We start from the raw sequence: 21,366 nt of genomic DNA, 5'->3' as shown, positions 1-21,366 counted from the left end.
AAAATTAAGAAAATTTTAAAATAGAGGATTGAGTCTATTTTCAATAGCTCAATTATTATTTTATTTTCTTTTTATAATTATCTTAAAAAAATCATATAGTGTTATATTAGTAACTAAAATCTTCGGGACATTTGATAAAATTATCGTTACGCCTCTAGATTGGATTTCCAACAAACATGTGTTATGTATTATGCTAAGCTAGAAACCGAATATGCATGACTAAAATATGAGTAGGGCAGTATCTAGATGAGTACCAGTTCCGTTATGTAACTATAAAGGACTCACTTTAATACTTCGAGGGAAAACTCGAAAGGGAAAATTCAAAGAAAAACAATATCTGTCAGCGGTGGGCTTGAGCTATTACGAATGATATCAGAGCCAAACACTAGGCGTGCCAACGAGGACGATGACCCCAAGTCCCAGGTGTCACAATCGCACTCTTGATGGCAGCGGACTTGCGATTGTGCGGCACTCACTTTCCAACGACAAGTGAGCTAAGCCAATTCGTTCTTGCGTTGCTTACGACCAAGCGAGGTATGCTTGAGCCTCTGGTCTCGGTTTTAAGAGAAGGTTTTAGAAAACGATGGCAGAAAGAGATTTTCAAAAGAGAGATTTTTGAAAGAGACATTATATAAGCAAGCAAGAGAGAAATAACAACGGCTCACAATATAACCTTGGGTAGGGAGAAATCTCCCTATAATACATTTTGAGGCATTTCATGTCTAGCAGACCTAGACATGATATTTTTGAAACGTCATAAATACAAAAGTAAAACACTAAATATGAAAAGACATAAAGGGTTTGGCTTGTCATGGGCATGCGGCCATGGGCTACACGCGTTGGACGAGCATGACCGTGACACTCGGCTTGAGGGGATGGATTGTGAGATTCCATATTAGTTAGAGGGGGGAACAAATCATTTCTTATTAGAATGCGGAAACGTTTCTCCAGTACATACATTTTAAAACCGTGAAACTGACGAATATACATAACAGATCAAAACTAATAATTTCTACTAGCTTGAGCTGCATTCACAAATTACAAACTGTCACTAACATCGATTACATCGTATTCACGCTGCCATATGGCTCCATTTGCTTCGTAACTTCGAGCCAAAATCCCCTGCTCCCTCCTAATTTTCAACCCAAAAAACCCAAATACGTAAAACATTACCTTTTGCCGTGCCGGTGCCAGCGACGACGAATTCTCAGGCTCCGATCATCGAAATTGAGGTAGATTGGTTCTGGTTCCTCATAGCTTACTGAAATTAGTGTGTTCTGAATTCTCTGTCGGATGGAGCTTAGTCCAAACTAAGTCCAATTGACTCGCCCAAGCCCTCAGCCTCCAATTTATGAACACGGTCATTGAAGCTTGGATAATAGGTTTTTCTGTTCTTCTGCTTGAAAAATAGTGGCTATTAAGCTTATTATGTATGAAGTATATGGCTACAACTTACTAGCTTTTAATCAGTGTTTATTCGTGAAGCAATGATTCATGTTCGTCTACAAGTTCTAAATCATTTATTTGATGAGACAATGGTGGGGAGGAAGAGAATGATTGGAGTTTCTTTGAATGCGTAAAATACATTTCTCTAGATGCCCATGAGTTGCCTGTTTTATAAGAATTATGGGACGCCATTTTTTCTTCAATATCTATTGGACCCATCTTCCAATTACCAAATTGAGAAGTTGCAAATTTTGTAGTTCTACTGCGCCGCCTGTTCAACCAGTGCTTCCTTCTTTCTCTTCCCTAAATGTACGAGTGAAAGGGAAGGCACTTGCCAATCTGTTGCTCGTTCCTGTTTCAAACAAATCGATTTTATACTACAGGAAAGTTCATTGTCAAGTTGTCTTGTGGGGCTTACAATTTGATGTGTTTTTATCAAACCTTCTCCTGCATTCATATTTCAAAATTGGGAGTGTTTTTGATGCAGGGACATTGTTCGACAAAATGCCTAATAGAAACCTAGTATCTTGGTCTTCTGTGGTTTCTATGTATACTCGATTAGGCTATAACGAAAAAGCATTGCTATATTTCTTGGAATTTCGGAGGACCTCGGATAATAATGTGAATGAATATATTTTAGCTAGCACTATCAGAGCTTGTGTTCAACGTGATGGTGGTGAACCTGGCTCCCAGGTCCATAGTTACATTGTTAAAGCAGGATTTGATGAGGATGTTTATGTAGGAACTTCGTTGATCGACTTGTATGCAAAACACGGTGAGATAGAAAAAGCCAGATTGATATTTGATGGTTTAGTCATGAAGAGTGCTGTGACTTGGACTGCTATTATTACAGGGTACACAAAAAGTGGAAGGAGTGAGGTTTCATTGCAATTGTTTAACTTAATGAGAGAAAGTAATGTTGTGCCTGATAAATATGTGCTATCTAGCGTTCTAAATGCGTGTTCAATGCTTGGTTTTCTGGAAGGCGGTAAGCAAATTCATGCTTATGTTATGAGAAGGGAAGCAAAGATGGATGTGTCGACATATAACGTTCTTATAGATTTCTATACAAAATGTGGTAGAGTGAAAGCTGGGAAAGCACTTTTCGATCGAATGGATATCAAGAATATTATTTCTTGGACTACCATGATATCCGGGTACATGCAAAATTCATATGATTGGGAGGCTGTGGAACTAGGTAGTGAAATGTTCAGAATGGGATGGAAGGCAGATGAGTATGTTTGTTCAAGCATTCTTACATCATGTGGTTCAGTTGATGCTTTACAACATGGAAGACAAATACATTCTTATATTATTAAGGTTTGTCTTGAACATGATAACTTTGTGGTAAATGCTTTAATTGACATGTATTCAAAATGCAATTCCTTGGATGATGCAGAACAAGTCTTTGATGACACGAATAGTCACAGTGTGGTCTCGTACAATGCAATGATTGAAGGATACTCGAGACAAGAGTACTTGGATCGAGCATTGGAAATCTTCCGTGAGATGAGGGTAAAACATGTTTCACCAAGCTTTTTAACATTTGTAAGCCTTCTAGGTATGTCAGCTGCACTATTCTGCTTGCAATTGAGCAAGCAAATCCATGGCCTTACCATCAAATATGGGGTCTCTTTAGATAAGTTCACTAGCAGTGCTCTTATAGATGTTTATTCTAAATGTTCATGCATTAGAGATGCTAGGTATGTGTTTGAAGAGACAACTAATAAAGACATTGTTGTTTGGAATGCACTGTTTTCTGGGTATAACCTACAATTCGAAAGTGAGGAGGCTTTCGAACTATACACGGATTTACAATTTTCAAGAGAAAGGCCAAATGAGTTTACTTTTGCAGCCCTGATTACAGCAGCCAGCAACCTGGCAAGTCTCCAGCATGGTCAACAGTTCCATAATCAAGTCTTGAAGATGGGTCTCGGATTAGACGCTTTCATCACGAATGCCCTTGTCGATATGTACGCTAAGTGTGGGAGTGTGGAAGAAGCTGAAAAAACATTTTCCTCCTCAGTATGGAAAGATACGACATGCTGGAACTCAATGATTTCAATGTATGCACAACATGGAAAAGCAGAAGAAGCTCTTAGGATGTTTGAAATAATGATGAGCAATGACATGACTCCCAATTATGTCACTTTTGTGAGTGTTCTAACAGCTTGCAGTCATGTTGGATTTGTTGAAGATGGCCTTCAACATTTCAATTCAATGGCCAGATATGGAATTGAACCAGGAATGGAACATTACGCTTCAGTCGTTACACTTTTGGGAAGAGCGGGTCGGTTATCTGAAGCTCGAGAATTCATTGAGAAGATGACAATAAGACCTGCAGCATTAGTATGGAGAAGCTTGCTCAGTGCATGCCGAGTTTTCGGCAACATCGAGTTAGCAAAACATGCTGCAGAGATGGCAATCTCGATCGACCCCATGGACAGTGGATCATATATTATGCTTTCAAATATTTTTGCATCTAAAGGTATGTGGGGAGATGTGAAAAGGTTGAGGTTGAAAATGGATGTTAGTGGTGTAGTTAAAGAACCTGGACAGAGTTGGATTGAGGTGAACGGTGAAGTTCATGTGTTTGTTTCAAGAGACAGAGTCCATGAGGAGAGTGATTTAATATATTTAGCTTTGGATGAATTAACTGTGCAGATGAAAGATGCAGGTTATGTACTTGATACCACAATTCTTGAAGCCAATGATTGAGATATGACATTAAAGGAAACATTCTTGTGAAGAACAGTTCCTAAAATTCATGATTCATTGAGCTTTGAAATACTTTTGACTTCACTGTTCATCTGGATGGAGCTTTTTGGCCAAGGATTTTCATGACTATCCTTCTCCGCAGCCTTGTTGGCCATGTAACAATGTGAGTACAAGGTTATCGTTATAACTTTTTGTAACGGTTCAAGCCCGCCGCCAGCAGATATTGTTTTCTTTGGACTTTTCCTTTCAAGCTTCCCCTCAATGTGAGTACAAGGTTATCATTATAACTTTTTGTAACTGCTCAAGCCCGCCGCTAGCAGATATTGTTTTCTTTGGGCTTTTCCTTTCGAGCTTCTCCTCAAGGTTTTTAGAATGTTTTGTTCTCCTCCCCAATCAATGTGAGATCTCACATTGGGCTCTGAAGGGGGTGGATTATGTAATCCCACATCCGTTGGAGAGGAGAACGAAACATTCTCTATAAGAGTGTGGAAACCTCTCCACAGTAGACGTGTTTTAAAAACCTTGAGGGGAAGTCTGAAAGAGAAAGTCCAAAGAGGAATATCTGCTAGCGGTGGATTTCTACCACTGATTGAATCTCTGATGTAGGTCATAACGTGTTATGTTGGGAGCATCGCTCACCACCACTTTTCTCATTGTTGATGAGATCAATAGCGGGCTTATTCAATCAGTTTCCTTGAAATATAGATTCATGACATAGCTCTCAAGAATCTAGGGGACTCCTTGAGCTGCTCATTAGTTATCAAACCATGATCTCCACCTTCTTAAATTTTGACTATTCTTGACAGCTTGTCTAGTCATTTTCCTTAAGTTGAGCTGGTTCAATTCGCATCTCCTTTGGTTTGACCCCTACTAGGAGTGACCACTCGAGCTTAATATGGTTCCTAGGACACACCTCAAACTCCTTGGGCCAGCCTCTTAAGTTCTCAGGCTTACCCTCCTAGAGGTCGACATATAAGGTCTTGGACGGACTCCTCTAAAGGTCAGTCTTGATGGCCTTATACCAACCAAGGGGTCAGCCTTGTAGGCCTTTAGCCAACCTCGGTGTCGGTCTTCTTGAGCCTTGACCGACCCCTTGAGGCGTCGAACCTCCTTGGGCTGCCACTGGGGCTTCACAGTTGGAGTTGTTCGGTCTATCTTTCATTCTCGACTTGGCAAGTACGCTATCCCTACCATACATTTTGTGTGGTTGTTGTCACATACAATCTACGTTCTCAATTGACAATCAACTCATAGTACGTTGTTACTCATAATGAACGTCTGAGTTCACTGATAGAGAGCTAATAAATTCTCTCTACATTCTCGACTATGTCAATTGTTGACACTGAAAAATGGTAACAATGGATTTTAGAACATCCATAGATTCTATAGACTTCTTTCAAGCGTCATCTCATTTTGGTCTCTATACTTTTAAATTTTTAATTTTAGAAAAATTTATAAAAATATATTTCCATAATATCTTTTCTGGCATGAAAATTAAACTTTGAAGAACCAAATTTAAGATTCACAACAATTTTGCTTTAAATACACAAACTTTCTTAATCAACTCAACACCTCAACCCACATATTATTTTACTCCATAGATAAACTAACTTTTTAAACTCAAGTCAGTACTTAGTAACTCGGCTCAATGCCCTAAACGTAAGTATTCAATACATATACAACGCATGCATAAAATATTCGTAACACAAATCACAAAGACAACACGGTCAACCTTTAACAAAGGAAAGTGGTAGAAGATGATCATGTTGATAACATGTAATAAAATAAGAACAAGAACCAAGAGAAGTCATTTATAGAGCAAAGTAGAGAGCGAATATAAAGACTTCAAGACCAAAACAGATTTCATTAATTTGACGGTTTTATCTCTAGTGCAATCATTATTCCTTTTCCTTCCTACAATAATGAATAATTCTTTTAAACATTTATCTAATCTGATAATTTTTATCCAGCAAGAAAGAGGTCTCTTGAGCTAATATGAACCTGAGCTTCAGCAAAATTCTCAGCTTGCAAATCAAAAGTCAGTAAAGCGAGGAATCGAAACAGGAAAAAAGGTTCCAAATTTATACAAAGAACATAACAATTTAACCATAAGTTGTAATTAACTTGAAGCCAACTGGATGTTATTCTTTGGCCTCTTCAACCATAAGTTGTTTAGTAAACCAAATGATTCTGAACCTAAATGTCAATGAATCCGTAGTAGTCATGAAGGCTCTGAAGCTTCTGTGATGGCCGGTTTCGGGTTTGTTGTGACTATTTTACAAATAGGCATGACTTCGTTCTTGCTAAGTAGCTTCAAGGAAGGATGGACGTCTATATCGCGAATGAAAATTCTCTCCCCGATCTCCAGATTACTTACATCCACCTCAATCTTCGAAGGAATATGCTCGGCCGGGCAAAGGTATCTTAGGCTAGTTCTTATCCTATTCAGTTGACCTCCTGTTTTCCACAAAAGTAAGGTATCAGACTTCAGAAGAACAGTTGACAGGCAGACAAAGACCACAATACAAGTTTTGCTTAATTATACAATATCAATTGTCCAACTCTTTATCATCCCAGCTACGATCAGATAGCAATCAAGACCTTCTTTTATTTACCATGTTTAAACAGCATAATCATTAACTGAACTGTGGCTATCAAATTCAACAGACAGCAAATTTGCAAAAGCCTTGCAGGCCGGAGGGTACCATTATTAGAGAACAAAAGTTGAAAAGGCTAATGGTGCATCTACCTAAGTTTGGCCGTAGTTCATAGTTTGAACTTTAGAAAATGTCGTATATTTCCCAAAACGTCAATGCTTTCATGATACAACTCATCAGCCAATGCATCTTAAGATCATTGCTTATCATTAATGACTAACAGGGTCTAACATGGCTCACAAAAATGGTACAAAATACTTTAAAGTAAGAACTAAAGAAATGTGGTCGATGCAAACTCTCAAGTCTCAATGAACTCCACAATCACCTGAGATGTAGAAACTATCATGGTTTAAGTTCACATTCACAGCATTCCCGAGTTGGATTCTCATATTAAGTATATGATTCAATAGCTAAAAACAACATTTTTATGTCGCTCTGAGGCATAGATTACAAACGAAAGCTAAAGTTCCTGGAATCAACAATTGGTTAAAGCTATTTTCTATGAGGTCTTTAGACTTGAAAACAGAGAATCTTCGAGCAACCCAGGAGGAAAGAAAGATTTGAGATGATTAAATGTTGCACAGCTTCTTGGTGTATTATTCCGAAGAATTTAAGAATTAGACATACTCTAGTATTAGTTTTTGTTGGGAAGCCTTCTTATAGTTATTTTGCCTTTTATGATATCTTGTCTTGGGAAATTTCTTGGAACTATAAAGTGGGACGTGCGCTTTTGTACGGTAAAGGAAAGTCAAGTGATGGGACCAAATTGCGAAACCAATTACAACTAATTTTTTTGCTTCTCTTAAGATAACTTAGGGGTCATCTTGGCAACAATAAGAAGTGCACAGACGGATAAGTATATTTTCTGGATTCAATAAACTAATTCCTCAATAGAAAAAATTTCATTAATATTTGAAATTTACCAAAAGGATATGTTATCCACTGTGCTTACAAAGTACCTTCTCAGTTTACGAGGGAAGTATGACTATAGGAAGCAAAAGTTTACACCAAGAAATGACGTTGTAAACAACATTTTCAAAAAGCCTAGTATAAGTCTGTGTTTACTTCGTGAATACTCTTTGATTTCATTCTTTCCATAGACTCCAACAGGGAAGCCATAATGAGATTTGTCCATGGCAAGGCTTTTTCGTTCTTAAATGTGTGGTTCATTAAGGTCATATCTAATAACTCTTTTGCATACTTAGAAATAGTGAGACGTCATCTAAAAATACTGAGAATTTTTATCTAAAAGTCACAAGTGTATGTGCACAATGTCACGGTCGTACATTTTCAACCGCGTGGTGTCGTGATCTTGACATGCTCACGACAAGCCTTGAGGGGAACTCAAGCCCCCATATTCATTTGTCGTCCGTCTTTATGGCTTTGTCGGACCTTAGGCGAGGTTGTCTTCACCCACCAAACACAACTTGTATGGAATCAAGCTCATCCAACGCGGCCACACACGTCGTTCATGCGTGCGTGCATGTTCAATCATCTGCAACTCAATTTGACTTGCCTCCATACTAGACCAAGTCCTTTGGCTCGACCTTGTCTTTAATCAGGCCCAGGTTTCTCGTAAGCAACGTCGTGTCCCAACATCATCTGGGTTTCCAATTAACATGGTCTTCATGTCATGATGCCTTCCCAAGTCCCGAAAAGTCATCAGCCAACTTAGCTTGCTCAGTCATGCTCATCAAGAACGGGCCCATTTGTCTCTTATAACATCGAGACATCCCGAACATCCATCCATCCGGGGACTATCGAGGTATTGGACCCTCTTGTGTCCATGTCATATCATTTACGGACTCTGTACAGGATAGCAAGTGTATGATCCAACCTCCAACACATGGGCTGGGGCACATATCGGCACACCCGTGTCGTTTGACACTGTCCTTGAAAGACCCATTCAAAGGAAGTCGCCCAAGACACTCATCTTGCAACGCTCGCCCTCATATGTGCCACAGGGTAGCTCGCTTAGGCCATAGGCCCAAGGGTGGTAGAGAGCTAACATCATGCCCCCCTAAGATACATTTGGAGTCATTTTCAGTCTTCCAGGAGTAGACGTTATTTCGGCGAACAGTCAAACGATGTCGTGAAGCGTCCATCCAGTGTCTGATTGATACCAAATTCAGCGAGTATTCATACTTCATATGGACGGGCTTAAATCCAAAGCCACATGCTTGAATGTCCTCTAGAACCCTGACTTTTGAGATTAAGGCCCAAGGCCCTACCTTACCTTACCAAGCCTATCTTTGACACTCACGTCAACACTGTTGTCTCTTTCTTGCCTATGTCTCATTTTGGGTTTTCATGCACATCTTTGTGATATGTTAGATGATGCACCGTCCTCCTCAGTTGCATCATGATACTTGTCTACCTCGGCCCTTGCTTGGCTGGTTGGGCGCCACTTCCGTGTCGCCACCTTATTTGCCTTTACGTGAGGGTCACAATCTACTCTCTTCATAGTATGGTGTGACACTCGCATAAATAAATGGTTTTGTGATTCATTGTCTTTCTTGCATAATTGACACCAATTAGGAAATAATGTACGACATTCTTTGCTATAAGTTTCTAGTTGTGCTAATGGGCTTTATGCACCATTCTCCATAGAAAAAATATATTGTCTTTGCTAGTGAGGGGTTATTGCTTCTACCTTTTCCTCCATATCCATCGTCAAAGACTTTGTGGGGAAGACCCCGTCAACGCAAGGTACCGTTTCAATGAGACTAATTTTTTAGACAATACAATTGAGGTAAAGTCAAGGCTTAATTCGATTCATTTTTTAGCTTTATTATCCCTTAGGTTCCTTTTAAGTTTCAAGTCCCAAAATTTGTTAACGTCTTTTCATGTTTCTTTGGTCGTGGCCATTTTGCATTGTGAGAATCTATGCAAAAGAGGGTACCGCAAGGCTAGTGTGGTGTTGTCAATTCAAGGGTTAATCCAGCAAGATGAGTTTCCTCCATCACCCAATCTTTGGCAAATACAGATGGTGATAAGGTTTTGGAGCTTTTTTATATACTTCCATGACTCCTTTGTGGCTTGTCCATAATGTAGGAGCATATTTAGCCTTTATATGATTTCTACACAAGGTGGCGCCTTTGTGGTCATTTGACCAGAGGAGAGCTTTGTTCTTCTCCTTTATCAAATATAGGACGAGTCCACCCTTGTCCACTCTTGTTTACTGGAAGGTTTATAGTATTCTATCGGACAAGGTGATACGAACCAAGACCAAGAAATTTCCATAACTCAAAGTCCAATTACAAGGACGAGCCAAGAGGTTACAACGAGCTTTAGTTACTTATATTCCTTTAGTTACTTATATTCAAGCTATGTTGAGTTCATCAAAGAAAATTCTAGAAGATGTTGGAGTCCTTCTCTACATGTGGTGCAATGTTGAGATTCAAAATAGACATGCATTAATTGTAATTTCAATATTTGTTAACTGTTCAAGCTAGTTTTAATACAGAAGTTAGTTATATTATAAGCCACCTAAGTTATTTTCTCATTAACTATCTCATAAGTTATTTTCTCATTAACTATCTCATTAACTAGCCATTTTAATAGGGAGGTTATGGGTGATGAAGGTTAAATATGTATTTAACTCACGTAGATTAAGGTTGTCAAAGCTATATAAAGCCTTCTTTTGTAACCTATTTTCAAAATCCAATCAGTTTACCATAAAAGATTTGGAAGATTTTATAGAAAACAAAATATAGATAAGACCCAGATCTAACATTCTATAGTCTTTGACAAACTTGACTTAAATACACTTAACGTCAAACTTGACTTAAATACACTTAACTTGACCCAGATCTAACACTTTATATGGTCTTTAACAAACTTAACCTATGTGACTTAAATACACTTAACCTGACCCAGATCTAACACTTTATATAGTCTTTGACAAACTTAACCTATGTGACTTAAATACACTTAACCTATGTGACTTAAATACACTTAACCTTCGTATTAAAATGATTAGTTAATGAGAAATACACCTGTAACCTCCCTATTAAAATGAGAAATACACCTATAACCTCCATATTAAAATGAGAAATACACCATATTAAAATGGCTAGTTAATGATAGAATATATTAAGATATGTATAACCTTAACTCCCATATTAAAACTAGCTTAATGATAAACAAATATTGAAATTACTATTAAAATAATGCAATAAAAGAAACGCGATATCTACTAACCATCCTTGGACTAAATTCCATAAATTCAACTATGGGTTCATATTAAAATGCGTTTAATTTAATTCATCTCTTGAAGCTCAACTTTGCATCACATGTAGGGAAGAACTTCAGCATCTTCTAGAATTTTCTTTGACGAGTTCATCATAGCTTGAATATAAGTGACTAAAACTCGTTGTAACTTCTTGCCTCTTGTCCTTGTAATTGGACCTTGAGGTATGAAAATTTCTTGTTCTTGGTTCATATCACAAGGTGTGGGTCATCTTTCTGCAGAGAGTTTCTGAATGATCTTTATATTTCCATAGCCACTTCTGAGGCATTTCAAATATAGACATATAGTAAGTGGGAAGGTTGGACAATGTAGCTTGTATGAGGGTGAGCCTTCCGCGTTTAGAAGTGTAAAATGATGACCATAATGGTAACTTCTTTTTATTTTTTCAATAATGGTCTTCCAAAAAGAGAAGGATTTGGGGTTCCCATTTAAGGGTAATCCTAGGTACATTCGATCATTCACGCTTTTTAAACCATATTGGTTGACAAAGTCTTTGATATCCTCTATGCTAACATCAATGTCCATCATCCCTGTTGTTTGAAGGTTGATGTTTTGTCCCAATAACTTTTCGAAGATTTTTACCTTCTCAAACATGTTTTTATGGAGGGGACATTTGTTAATTCAAAGAAAAGAATTATGTTATCAACAGTCAGAGGATTGTGTCATTAGCAAACTAGAAGTGGTCGATACTTCAAGTCTTCGTTACCAACCTAAAAGGCCTTTGTATGCCTTCGTATTCTGCCTAGGTGAGTAAGCAACCATGGCAATCCATTGTCAATATGAAAAGAAAAGGGGATAGTAAATTCTCTTGTCCAAGACCCAAAGTAGCCTAGATCTTTCCTTTCGACTTTCCATTGATGATGATGGAGAAATTTGTGGATGAGAAGCAACCTTTTATCCACCATACCATTTTGCGCCTCAAGAAAAGTCCAACTGAAGGTTTTTTCTAGGTCAAGTTTGATGACTACACCGGTTTGTTTCCTCCTTTTCCAACAGTCTATTAACTCATTTGTCATGAGGAATGTATCAAGAATCTAACATCCCTCTCAAGTGTTATACGCTGCCTAGTAATCATAAATCTTTTATGATGGAGAAGTTCTATCATAAGATTTATGGGGCAAAAGAAATCATTTCTTTGAAATCAAATAGATATATGTTTCTTGGAACACTCTCATGTATCTGCTCTCAGAATGTTCCAACATTTTTTAAAGAATTCGGAGGTAAAACCATCCAGTCCCCGGAGTCTTATCGGGGCCCAAAAGCTTAATCCCCTTCCCTACCTCTTCTTCGGTGAAAGCACCCTCAAGGGGGAATATTGATAACGACGAGTAAAAAGGACACAAATTCTTAGACAATTGCACCTTCGCCTTATTTTTGTAAATTAATTCCACAAGACTACGACTACTTATATCTTGCTCTAAGAAACCAAGAATACGACTACGAAAGCTTGGGAATTAAAGTAAGATATCTTCGTTGGTTACCTTTCTGAAGACCAGGGCAAGTCTCTTCACCTTTGAAGACAATTGGCACATCTACCTTCAACTCCGAGCCTTCATCAGCCCATACAAACACCATATTCAAGATCTTCCCGGTCTCTTCATCCCTGTGAACCTGAAAAATCCCAAGCAATTACTCCATAACAAGAAAATGAAAGAAAAATCAAGTTGAATTGAACACAAACAAACCGGTGGAGACAAATGAATGGCTTACTTTGATTGGAAGGATGGATCCTGATTCAAGAAGAACTGAAGATCCAGAACCAGCACGGATTTGGAGCTGTAACCTAGTGGAGCAAAAGAAAGGGAGATCAACGGACTTGAGAATGGAGTGGATTTGCTTCCGCTCTGCAGTGAGCAGATGCTTCCGCGACGGCGATCCGTGGATGGAGTTTTTCTCAAGGAGTTGTTGACTGAAAACAACGGCGGGGATTCTTCCCTGCGCTCTATCTCTGGTTGAAATTCTGCTGCCGCTGCACTCTCTGGGGATGGCTTGGATAGTATGGTAAGAAGTAGCTCGAGATGAAGAAAATGGAAACGGTTCCGATCTAGCGCTGGAAAGCGCCAACAACCTAAGGTTCGTTCCGGTGGAGCGCCACCACTTGGCCATGATCGGTCGGAGGTATTAACAATGGCAGCCGGAATCGCGAGGAGTTGAGCGGAGCAACTAAGTTCTACGAGGGTTTATGCAGAGTGGAGCTTGGGGTTTTGAGTATGGGCCTTTGGGCCGACTAGAGTTGAGAGTTTAGCATTCTCAACAATAAATTAATTAATTAATTAAAATAATAATAATTTTTTTTACCATTTTTATAAATTAATTAATTAAAAATTTTAATTTTTTTAATGACTTAAAATCCAACCCAAAAATAGAAGATTGGGTTGGGTTGGGTTGGATTGGATGGTAAAAAATTCCTAGTTAGGACTGAGTTACCAATTCAACCAACCCGAACTTGGGTTGATCTAAAAGATCCCTTCAACTCAACCCAGCTCGACTCATGTATACTCCTGTATTCCCATTCTCACCGCTTTATTACATAAATAAATAAATATGTTACAAATTATAATAAATTAGAATTTTTATATTTTAATTATCTTATCGTGCATTTTCATCCCTTTTTACAAATGGATCATCATCTTATATTAGATTTTTGTAAAAAAAAAATATATTGTAAAATGGAAATGACTATTAGAAAACAAACTTTCGAAAGAACTATTTTTACAAGAAAAAATAAAAATATATAAAAAAGATTATCCGTGAAGAATCCAATCTCCTAAAAAATAAACAGAAAATATTATAAGAACGAGGATTGAAAAAGGAGGCGGGGATGGAGATGGGAAAGGCTTCCCCATCCTTGACCCACCTCGTAGACATCTTAGAGTCGACCCTAAAATGACATATAAATTTTGAAATCTTCGTGGGTCGAGTTATTATAAAGGGTTGGGTCGGGTTGTTAGCGGATTGAGGCGCATGGGTGCAACTGGACATGAGCCATGATGGAACTATGTGTGTGGGCTAGGTCGCTGGAAGGTACTAGTTGCTCGCATGCATCAATCTAAGGGAGGGAATGGTGGTGCATGTATTTGACTACATGTTGTCCAATGTTATACCGACTTTGTTCGAATCATGTCAGTTGCTCACGATGAAGTCTAACACCAAATGAATCTTGTGTTGAGATTTATGTCTTAACGTCTCCTAATTTATTATTTATTTTTTAATGATAATCTTAATTATTTTATTTACGGTTTAGTATCCATTGTATGATAAATTTAGAGTTATTAAGTATAATCGCGGTTGACATAAGACAGGATCATAGAGTATATGAATAAGGTTGATATCTTATTTAAGTAACACTATTGATACGACTTATTTTTAAATTATTACAAATGATTTGATATAAATCATTTCTGTTGAGACATGTGATAGAAGTATCGTATACAAAATATTTAATCTCTATTTATAAATATAATAACTGAGAACTTAAATTACTATTTGTATTGATATAGTCCAGATCGTTGTATGCATGTATAATACGTTCCAAGTTTGAATGACTCCCCTATGCCATCACACATGCTTTTCGTTCGCTCTTCATCTTCTTCTTCGTTTTTTCTTCTATTAAAAAGTCCAATCGAGATTTTTTTAAATGTGAAATTACACTTTTAAGCCGTAAACTTTTATGAAATTAACAATTTAGTCCCTAAACTTTAGTTTTTAATTATTTAATTCTTACCTTTCAAATTTCTAATAATTTAGTCTCTATATTCTCTAATAAGTAACCATTTAATCCCGAAACCTTGAAAACAAAATATTAATAAAACGCCTTACACGTTATGGATTAATAAACTTGTTAGGAATCAAATTCATTTAAAAACTATAAAGACTATGTCATTACATGATGATAATAAAAAAAAAAAAAAAAAAAAAAAAAAAAAAAAAAAAAAAAAAAAAAAAAANTTCAACAACTAAATTGTTAGAATTTAAAAAGTACACCCATGATTTCGTTCACACATTAAATTATTTTTAACCTATTTAGTGTTTTCTTTTTTAGACAAAAATAAATAAATAAATAATCAAAATTCTCAGTCTTCTTAAAACAGCAACCTACCACACTGAATCTCCAATTTCACAATATGAACTAGTTGACTCTCTCTCTCTCTCTCTCTCTCTCTATATATATATATATATATAATATATATATATATAATAAAAAAGAAATCATCGAAAAATGGAGTGGGAAGAAACTTGTGAATGAAGAACATTAATGGAGGAGGAAGAGAGGAAGAGGCAAGTGGATGGTACTTGCAAATTCATTGGATGCCACAACGACGTTATTTACTTTGATTCAATATTAATTAATCTAATATTTGTTTTCCGATGTGAATTTGGTGGATCTCCCACCCATTATTTTAAACATCAACGCACATGCATATCCATTTATAAACAACTTACTTCCATCCCTTTTCAACACACTTCATCCCTCTTCCTCCTACACAGTTCATCATCAGCCCTCTCTCTCTCTCTCTCTCTCTCTCTTTGTATGAACGTGATCTATTACAGTTCCAATGCCCCCCCAACTCTATTTGATTTGATCACTCCTTGGCTTGATTCAACGGATCCCAATACGAATGAATGAATGAATTAATAAAAAAAAAACAAAAACAAAAACAGGAAACTTTTCAAGGAAGAAGAATTCTTCCCACCCCCATATTGTCATCAAGAGCTACACCCTAGCTAAGGCTTCAAGTTTCTACTCCTCCACGTGCTGCTGCTGGGTTGCCTTCACCCTTCTTACAAATCAATAACCACATTTACTTAATAAAAAGGTTTTAAAAATTTTGAGAAGTCCAAAAGAGAAAACTCAAATAGTATCAGAGTCAAACACTAGGCGGGCGATGTGGTGGATACTAAGGAAGGAGTGAGTGTGCCAATGAGGCTGGTGGATTGGGGGTTTTAGGGTGCAAATGCACTATTTGACTATTTGAGTTGTGTGAATGCAATAAGGAGCAGACATAGAAGAAGAATGAAACTGCGAAATGGGGGGGAAAAGAAAAGAGTGTAATGGAGCCTAAAAGATAATAGAAGATCTCTCCTGTTTGTTAAGCAACAAAAAATGGTATTGAAAGAGGAAGAAACAGTGTAGGAAAGGAATGGGGAGTTTAGTTTCTGAAATGGGGGTTCCATTTATAGGCAATGACTGAGACATATCCCATGGCAGTGAAAAGACAATAATTCCTCTTCTAGGACCCCCAACAACACAGCCCCCTCTCTCATGTCTCTATTCAACAAACAGTAAATTAGCCTTTCTGCTGCTACCAAATAATATTGCACCATTTGTGAGAAAGAAAAAAAAGAAAAAGAAAAAAGGCATCATCAGATCGATCAGACAGAGCTTAAAAGCGCCATTATTTTTTTTTTAGAAAAAAAAAAGAGCAAGAAAATGGATTCATAAATGCAAAACGCATCTAGTGTTTAAGAACTATCCTCCTGTGCATGCTCTATGCTCCGACCCATTAAAACTAAACCCTCCCATGAAACAGTCTTGTCTTAATCACCATCCAAAAACAAAAAAGACCTTGGGGCATGCACAAGGATATATCATAAACCAGATGCTAAAATGTAACAACAAAAAATTAATACCTAGACGAGAAAATTCATTAGAAAAAAAAAAAAAAAANAGGAAGAGGCAAGTGGATGGTACTTGCAAATTCATTGGATGCCACAACGACGTTATTTACTTTGATTCAATATTAATTAATCTAATATTTGTTTTCCGATGTGAATTTGGTGGATCTCCCACCCATTATTTTAAACATCAACGCACATGCATATCCATTTATAAACAACTTACTTCCATCCCTTTTCAACACACTTCATCCCTCTTCCTCCTACACAGTTCATCATCAGCCCTCTCTCTCTCTCTCTCTCTCTCTCTTTGTATGAACGTGATCTATTACAGTTCCAATGCCCCCCCAACTCTATTTGATTTGATCACTCCTTGGCTTGATTCAACGGATCCCAATACGAATGAATGAATGAATTAATAAAAAAAAAACAAAAACAAAAACAGGAAACTTTTCAAGGAAGAAGAATTCTTCCCACCCCCATATTGTCATCAAGAGCTACACCCTAGCTAAGGCTTCAAGTTTCTACTCCTCCACGTGCTGCTGCTGGGTTGCCTTCACCCTTCTTACAAATCAATAACCACATTTACTTAATAAAAAGGTTTTAAAAATTTTGAGAAGTCCAAAAGAGAAAACTCAAATAGTATCAGAGTCAAACACTAGGCGGGCGATGTGGTGGATACTAAGGAAGGAGTGAGTGTGCCAATGAGGCTGGTGGATTGGGGGTTTTAGGGTGCAAATGCACTATTTGACTATTTGAGTTGTGTGAATGCAATAAGGAGCAGACATAGAAGAAGAATGAAACTGCGAAATGGGGGGGAAAAGAAAAGAGTGTAATGGAGCCTAAAAGATAATAGAAGATCTCTCCTGTTTGTTAAGCAACAAAAAATGGTATTGAAAGAGGAAGAAACAGTGTAGGAAAGGAATGGGGAGTTTAGTTTCTGAAATGGGGGTTCCATTTATAGGCAATGACTGAGACATATCCCATGGCAGTGAAAAGACAATAATTCCTCTTCTAGGACCCCCAACAACACAGCCCCCTCTCTCATGTCTCTATTCAACAAACAGTAAATTAGCCTTTCTGCTGCTACCAAATAATATTGCACCATTTGTGAGAAAGAAAAAAAAGAAAAAGAAAAAAGGCATCATCAGATCGATCAGACANTCGGTGTGGATGGGGCTGCTGCTGCTGTTGCTGTGATTGGTCAAGCTGAGTTTGCTGAGGTTGAGGAAATAGCTGTACTTGAAGCGGATGATGATGGTGGGAATGGGAATGGGAGTGTTCTGGTTGCGTTTGAATTTGGTAGCTATTGTCGGGAAAAGTTCCCAATGTCAAATCTGAAGGCGAATTCATCTGATTATTAAACCCACCAGCACCGGCACCGGAACCGGCACCAACACCAGCCGGGTCAAACCCATTGAACCTCAAGAGCTCGTGTTGGCGTTGGGAAGGAGAATGCTGTTGCTGTTGCTGCTGCTGCTGCTGCTGCTGCTGGGTTTGCTTCTGCTCGTACGCTCTGAACATTTCTTGCTGCTCTCTGGCCGCTACTGCCGCAGCCAATTGCTGAGCCTCAAACAACTGCTGCTGCTGCTGCTGTATCTGGTGGTGATGTTGTTGTTGTTGATGGGGCGACTCACGAATGAGCATTTGTTGAGAGGAGCCACCGCCGCCAGAAGAGGGAATCCCAAACATGGGGGACATATTGTAGGGAAGTAGGACGGAGGAGGAAGGGCTAGTGACGGGTCCTTGAGGGTTAGTGGTCATAATGGCAGTGGAAGGCTGAAGAATTGGAATCATTGCTTGAGGGCCAACATAACTGGCCAGTTCCTTTTTGGCATTGTACAGGTCGCTTTGCATTTGCTTTAGCTTGTGTTGTAGGACAGAGATAAGGCCGACACATCCGTACACTGGGTCTCGCAGACGAAACTCTGCCTCATAGGCTAATGAGTTCACTGCGTCCTCACGCTGCGACGCGTTCAACTCATTCAAAAGTTTCGCCACGTTGCTTGCGCCAAACACCTTGTGAACATTAGCGAATTTCTGCGGCTGATCCGGTGGGAAGTACGGCGCGAACACGCATTCTTGTGTGCATTTTCGCCGAAGAAATTTACACGCCGCACATGGTGAATTCGACGATGACATTCTTCTATTACCAAATCACTTTCCGTTTTTCCTTCAACGACTGAAAAACAAAAAAAAAAAAAAAAAATTNCATACACATATATGTAGCCATGGAATTGGATTCTTGTGAAACGGATTAAATTAAAGAGAGGAAAAAAACAAAAGCGAAGAATCTGATCGGCCAAAATAGGTTCCAACAACACAGATTTCAGGAAAAGAAAAAGAGAAAGAGAGAGAGAGAGAGCGACAGTGGAACAGAAAACAATGAAACATAAAAATCAAAGCTAAAATGAGCGTCAACGTTGAAAGTAGCGATTCAATCTGAGATTATTGCGAGAAGCTTCGTTTTCTTTCCAAATATATTTGAAGAAGAAAGGACGAAAAACTCACCTGAGATTATTGCTCGTTCGTCCTCAACTGGTTTGAATCGCAGTAAAGTCCATAGATAAAACGGAAACAAACGAAAACCTGCGCAGAAAAAACTCAAGAATTGAAGAAGAACAGATCGAAAAGAAACGTCAATGGCGAAAAGGTGGAAAACCTTCGGTATTCTTCTTCTTCTTCTTCTGGTTCTTGTTCTTGTTCTTCTTCTGGTTCTTCTGGTTTTAGGGTTTGGAAAGCGAGAGAAAGCGCTGGATCCGATCTTCGAGTTTCACAATCCCCAACAGAAGAAGAACAGAAAGAGAGAAAAGGGAAATCAAATAATTAATTATTTAATTAATTAAAGAAATAAAATTGTTAGAGAAAAAAAAGGAAATAAAAAAAAATTGAAGGATCATAACTGTGGCGTCGACGTCAAATATTTTTTTTAAATTAAAATATTTTTAAAAAATATGGGGAAATCAGAGACGTTCAGATTGGAAGAGAGAAAGGACGGCCGTTGGATGGACCTCTCATTCTGAGCAGCTATTCAATGCGTCTCTGAGTTACCTCTTTGTCCCTGTACTGTCCCTTTTTAATACCCAAAATACCCCTCCCCCCTTCCACGTTTCTCTCACCATTATTTTCAATTTTATTTTTTTTTATTTTTAAAGAAAAGAAAATAAATTAAAAGCAATTGTTGTGAGGAATGGACAAAAATTTAGCCACCAAAATTGAAAAGACAAGAACATTAAAAATAATATTAAAATAAAAAAATAAAAAATAAATTAAATTAAACAAAATTTCCTACTTATTTTGAAAAAGAATTCCGTTTAAACCTTAATTTATTACATATTTATTAAATAAAATTTCCAATTTAGTCCTAATATTTTTGTCCATACGGATCTTCCAAATCTTTGTAAATATGTTTATTATGTCAAGTTATAATTAATTTAATTAAATTAAATATTTGAAAATATTCTAATTATGTTAGTAGATTTTGAAATGTTTTATTTTTATTTTTTAATTAAAATATTTTCCATAAATGTTATTGAAAATTTTTACTTTAAATTGATATAAAAAAATTGAAAGATACGTAATATTATTTACAATATTATTTATTAAAAGTTTGAACTAGTTGTTTCATGAGCCACAACATTATTTACCATAATTTTTTTTTATTTGCGTTGGTTTAATTTTTTTAGGTAATTAAAAATTTTGTTTTTTAATTACCTAAAAAATTAAAATATTGGGTTGAGTCAGATGTTTTTAGTAAGTTAACCCAACTAACTTGACCAACTCAAATGGAGTTGACATTTTTTAGTTAAGTCAACCCAACTAATCCGACCAACTTAAAAATAGGGTTACAACCTAATCTAAAAGGCGTTGACATTTTTTAGTTAAGTCAATCCAACTAACTCGACTAACCCAAAAACAGGGTTACAACCTAATCTAAAAGGCGTTGACATTTTTTGTTAAGTCAACCCAACTAACCCGACTAACCCAAAATAGTTAAGACAACCCGACTAACCCGACTAACCCAAAAACAGGGTTACAACCTAATCCAAAAAGCGTTTGACATTTTTTAGTTAAGTCAACCCAACTAACCTGACTAACCCAAAATAGTTAAGACAACCCGACTAACCGGACTAACCCAAAAGCAGGGTTACAACCTAATCCAAAAGGCGTTGACATTTTTTAGTTAAGTCAACCCAACTAACCCGACTAACCCAAAAACAGGGTTACAACCTAATCCAACCCTTCCTTACTTTTAAGATTATTACGAGGATTAAGAATATTTGATATTTATAACTGATGTCATTTATTAGGTTTTAGTTATGGTAGATAAATAGAATTTTTTTAATTTATTTGTAAAAAAATAATTTAACAATCTAACTCAAAATTTGAACGTTGGGTTATGAGCTTTATTCCGGGTTGTTCAAGTCACCAATTCAATCAACTCAAATTCCGAGTCAGTTTAAAAGATTTTATCAATTCAAACGGGTACGCTCCTACAAAATTAAAAAATTAAAAAAATAAATTAACTAAAATGAAGAAAAGTAAAAATATAAAAGAAAGTAGATAAACAAAAATAGTAAAAAACAAATGTTAATTTTTGGGAGAAAAATAATAATAATAATCATAATAATAATAATAATAAAATGAAACGAATGTTGGAAAATCTGAGATTTGGAC

The 21,366-nt window shown here is 37.1% G+C and overlaps 3 protein-coding genes across 3 annotated transcripts; 1 reads left to right on the top strand and 2 right to left on the bottom strand.

The window, feature by feature from the left end:
- The first annotated feature begins 1,145 nt into the window (after positions 1-1,145).
- On the top strand, positions 1,146-4,236 carry LOC111777384 (pentatricopeptide repeat-containing protein At4g39530). The gene has a single exon (XM_023656948.1). The coding sequence runs from the start codon at positions 1,627-1,629 to the stop codon at positions 4,162-4,164; it is 2,538 nt and encodes an 845-aa protein (XP_023512716.1). The 5' UTR covers positions 1,146-1,626; the 3' UTR covers positions 4,165-4,236.
- A 1,855-nt stretch (positions 4,237-6,091) lies between these two features.
- Positions 6,092-13,260, bottom strand: LOC111777386 (50S ribosomal protein L25). Its single transcript, XM_023656950.1, has 3 exons — positions 12,784-13,260; positions 12,555-12,684; positions 6,092-6,621 (listed from the first exon to the last, which is right to left on the bottom strand). Exons 1-3 carry the CDS (start codon positions 13,177-13,179, stop codon positions 6,386-6,388), a joined length of 762 nt encoding a protein of 253 aa, XP_023512718.1. The 5' UTR covers positions 13,180-13,260; the 3' UTR covers positions 6,092-6,385.
- Positions 13,261-17,775: 4,515 nt separating this feature from the next.
- LOC111777704 (LOB domain-containing protein 36-like) lies at positions 17,776-19,470 on the bottom strand. Its single transcript, XM_023657426.1, has 3 exons — positions 19,352-19,470; positions 19,201-19,278; positions 17,776-18,871 (listed from the first exon to the last, which is right to left on the bottom strand). Exon 3 carries the CDS (start codon positions 18,829-18,831, stop codon positions 17,776-17,778), a length of 1,056 nt encoding a protein of 351 aa, XP_023513194.1. The 5' UTR covers positions 18,832-18,871; positions 19,201-19,278; positions 19,352-19,470.
- Between the last annotated feature and the right edge of the window lie 1,896 nt (positions 19,471-21,366).

Source organism: Cucurbita pepo, chromosome LG16 (assembly GCF_002806865.2).
Source record: "Cucurbita pepo subsp. pepo cultivar mu-cu-16 chromosome LG16, ASM280686v2, whole genome shotgun sequence".
NCBI classification, from domain to species: domain Eukaryota; kingdom Viridiplantae; phylum Streptophyta; class Magnoliopsida; order Cucurbitales; family Cucurbitaceae; genus Cucurbita; species Cucurbita pepo.
Note: the sequence above shows the minus strand (reverse complement) of the source record. Positions and strands in the feature narration are given on the sequence as shown.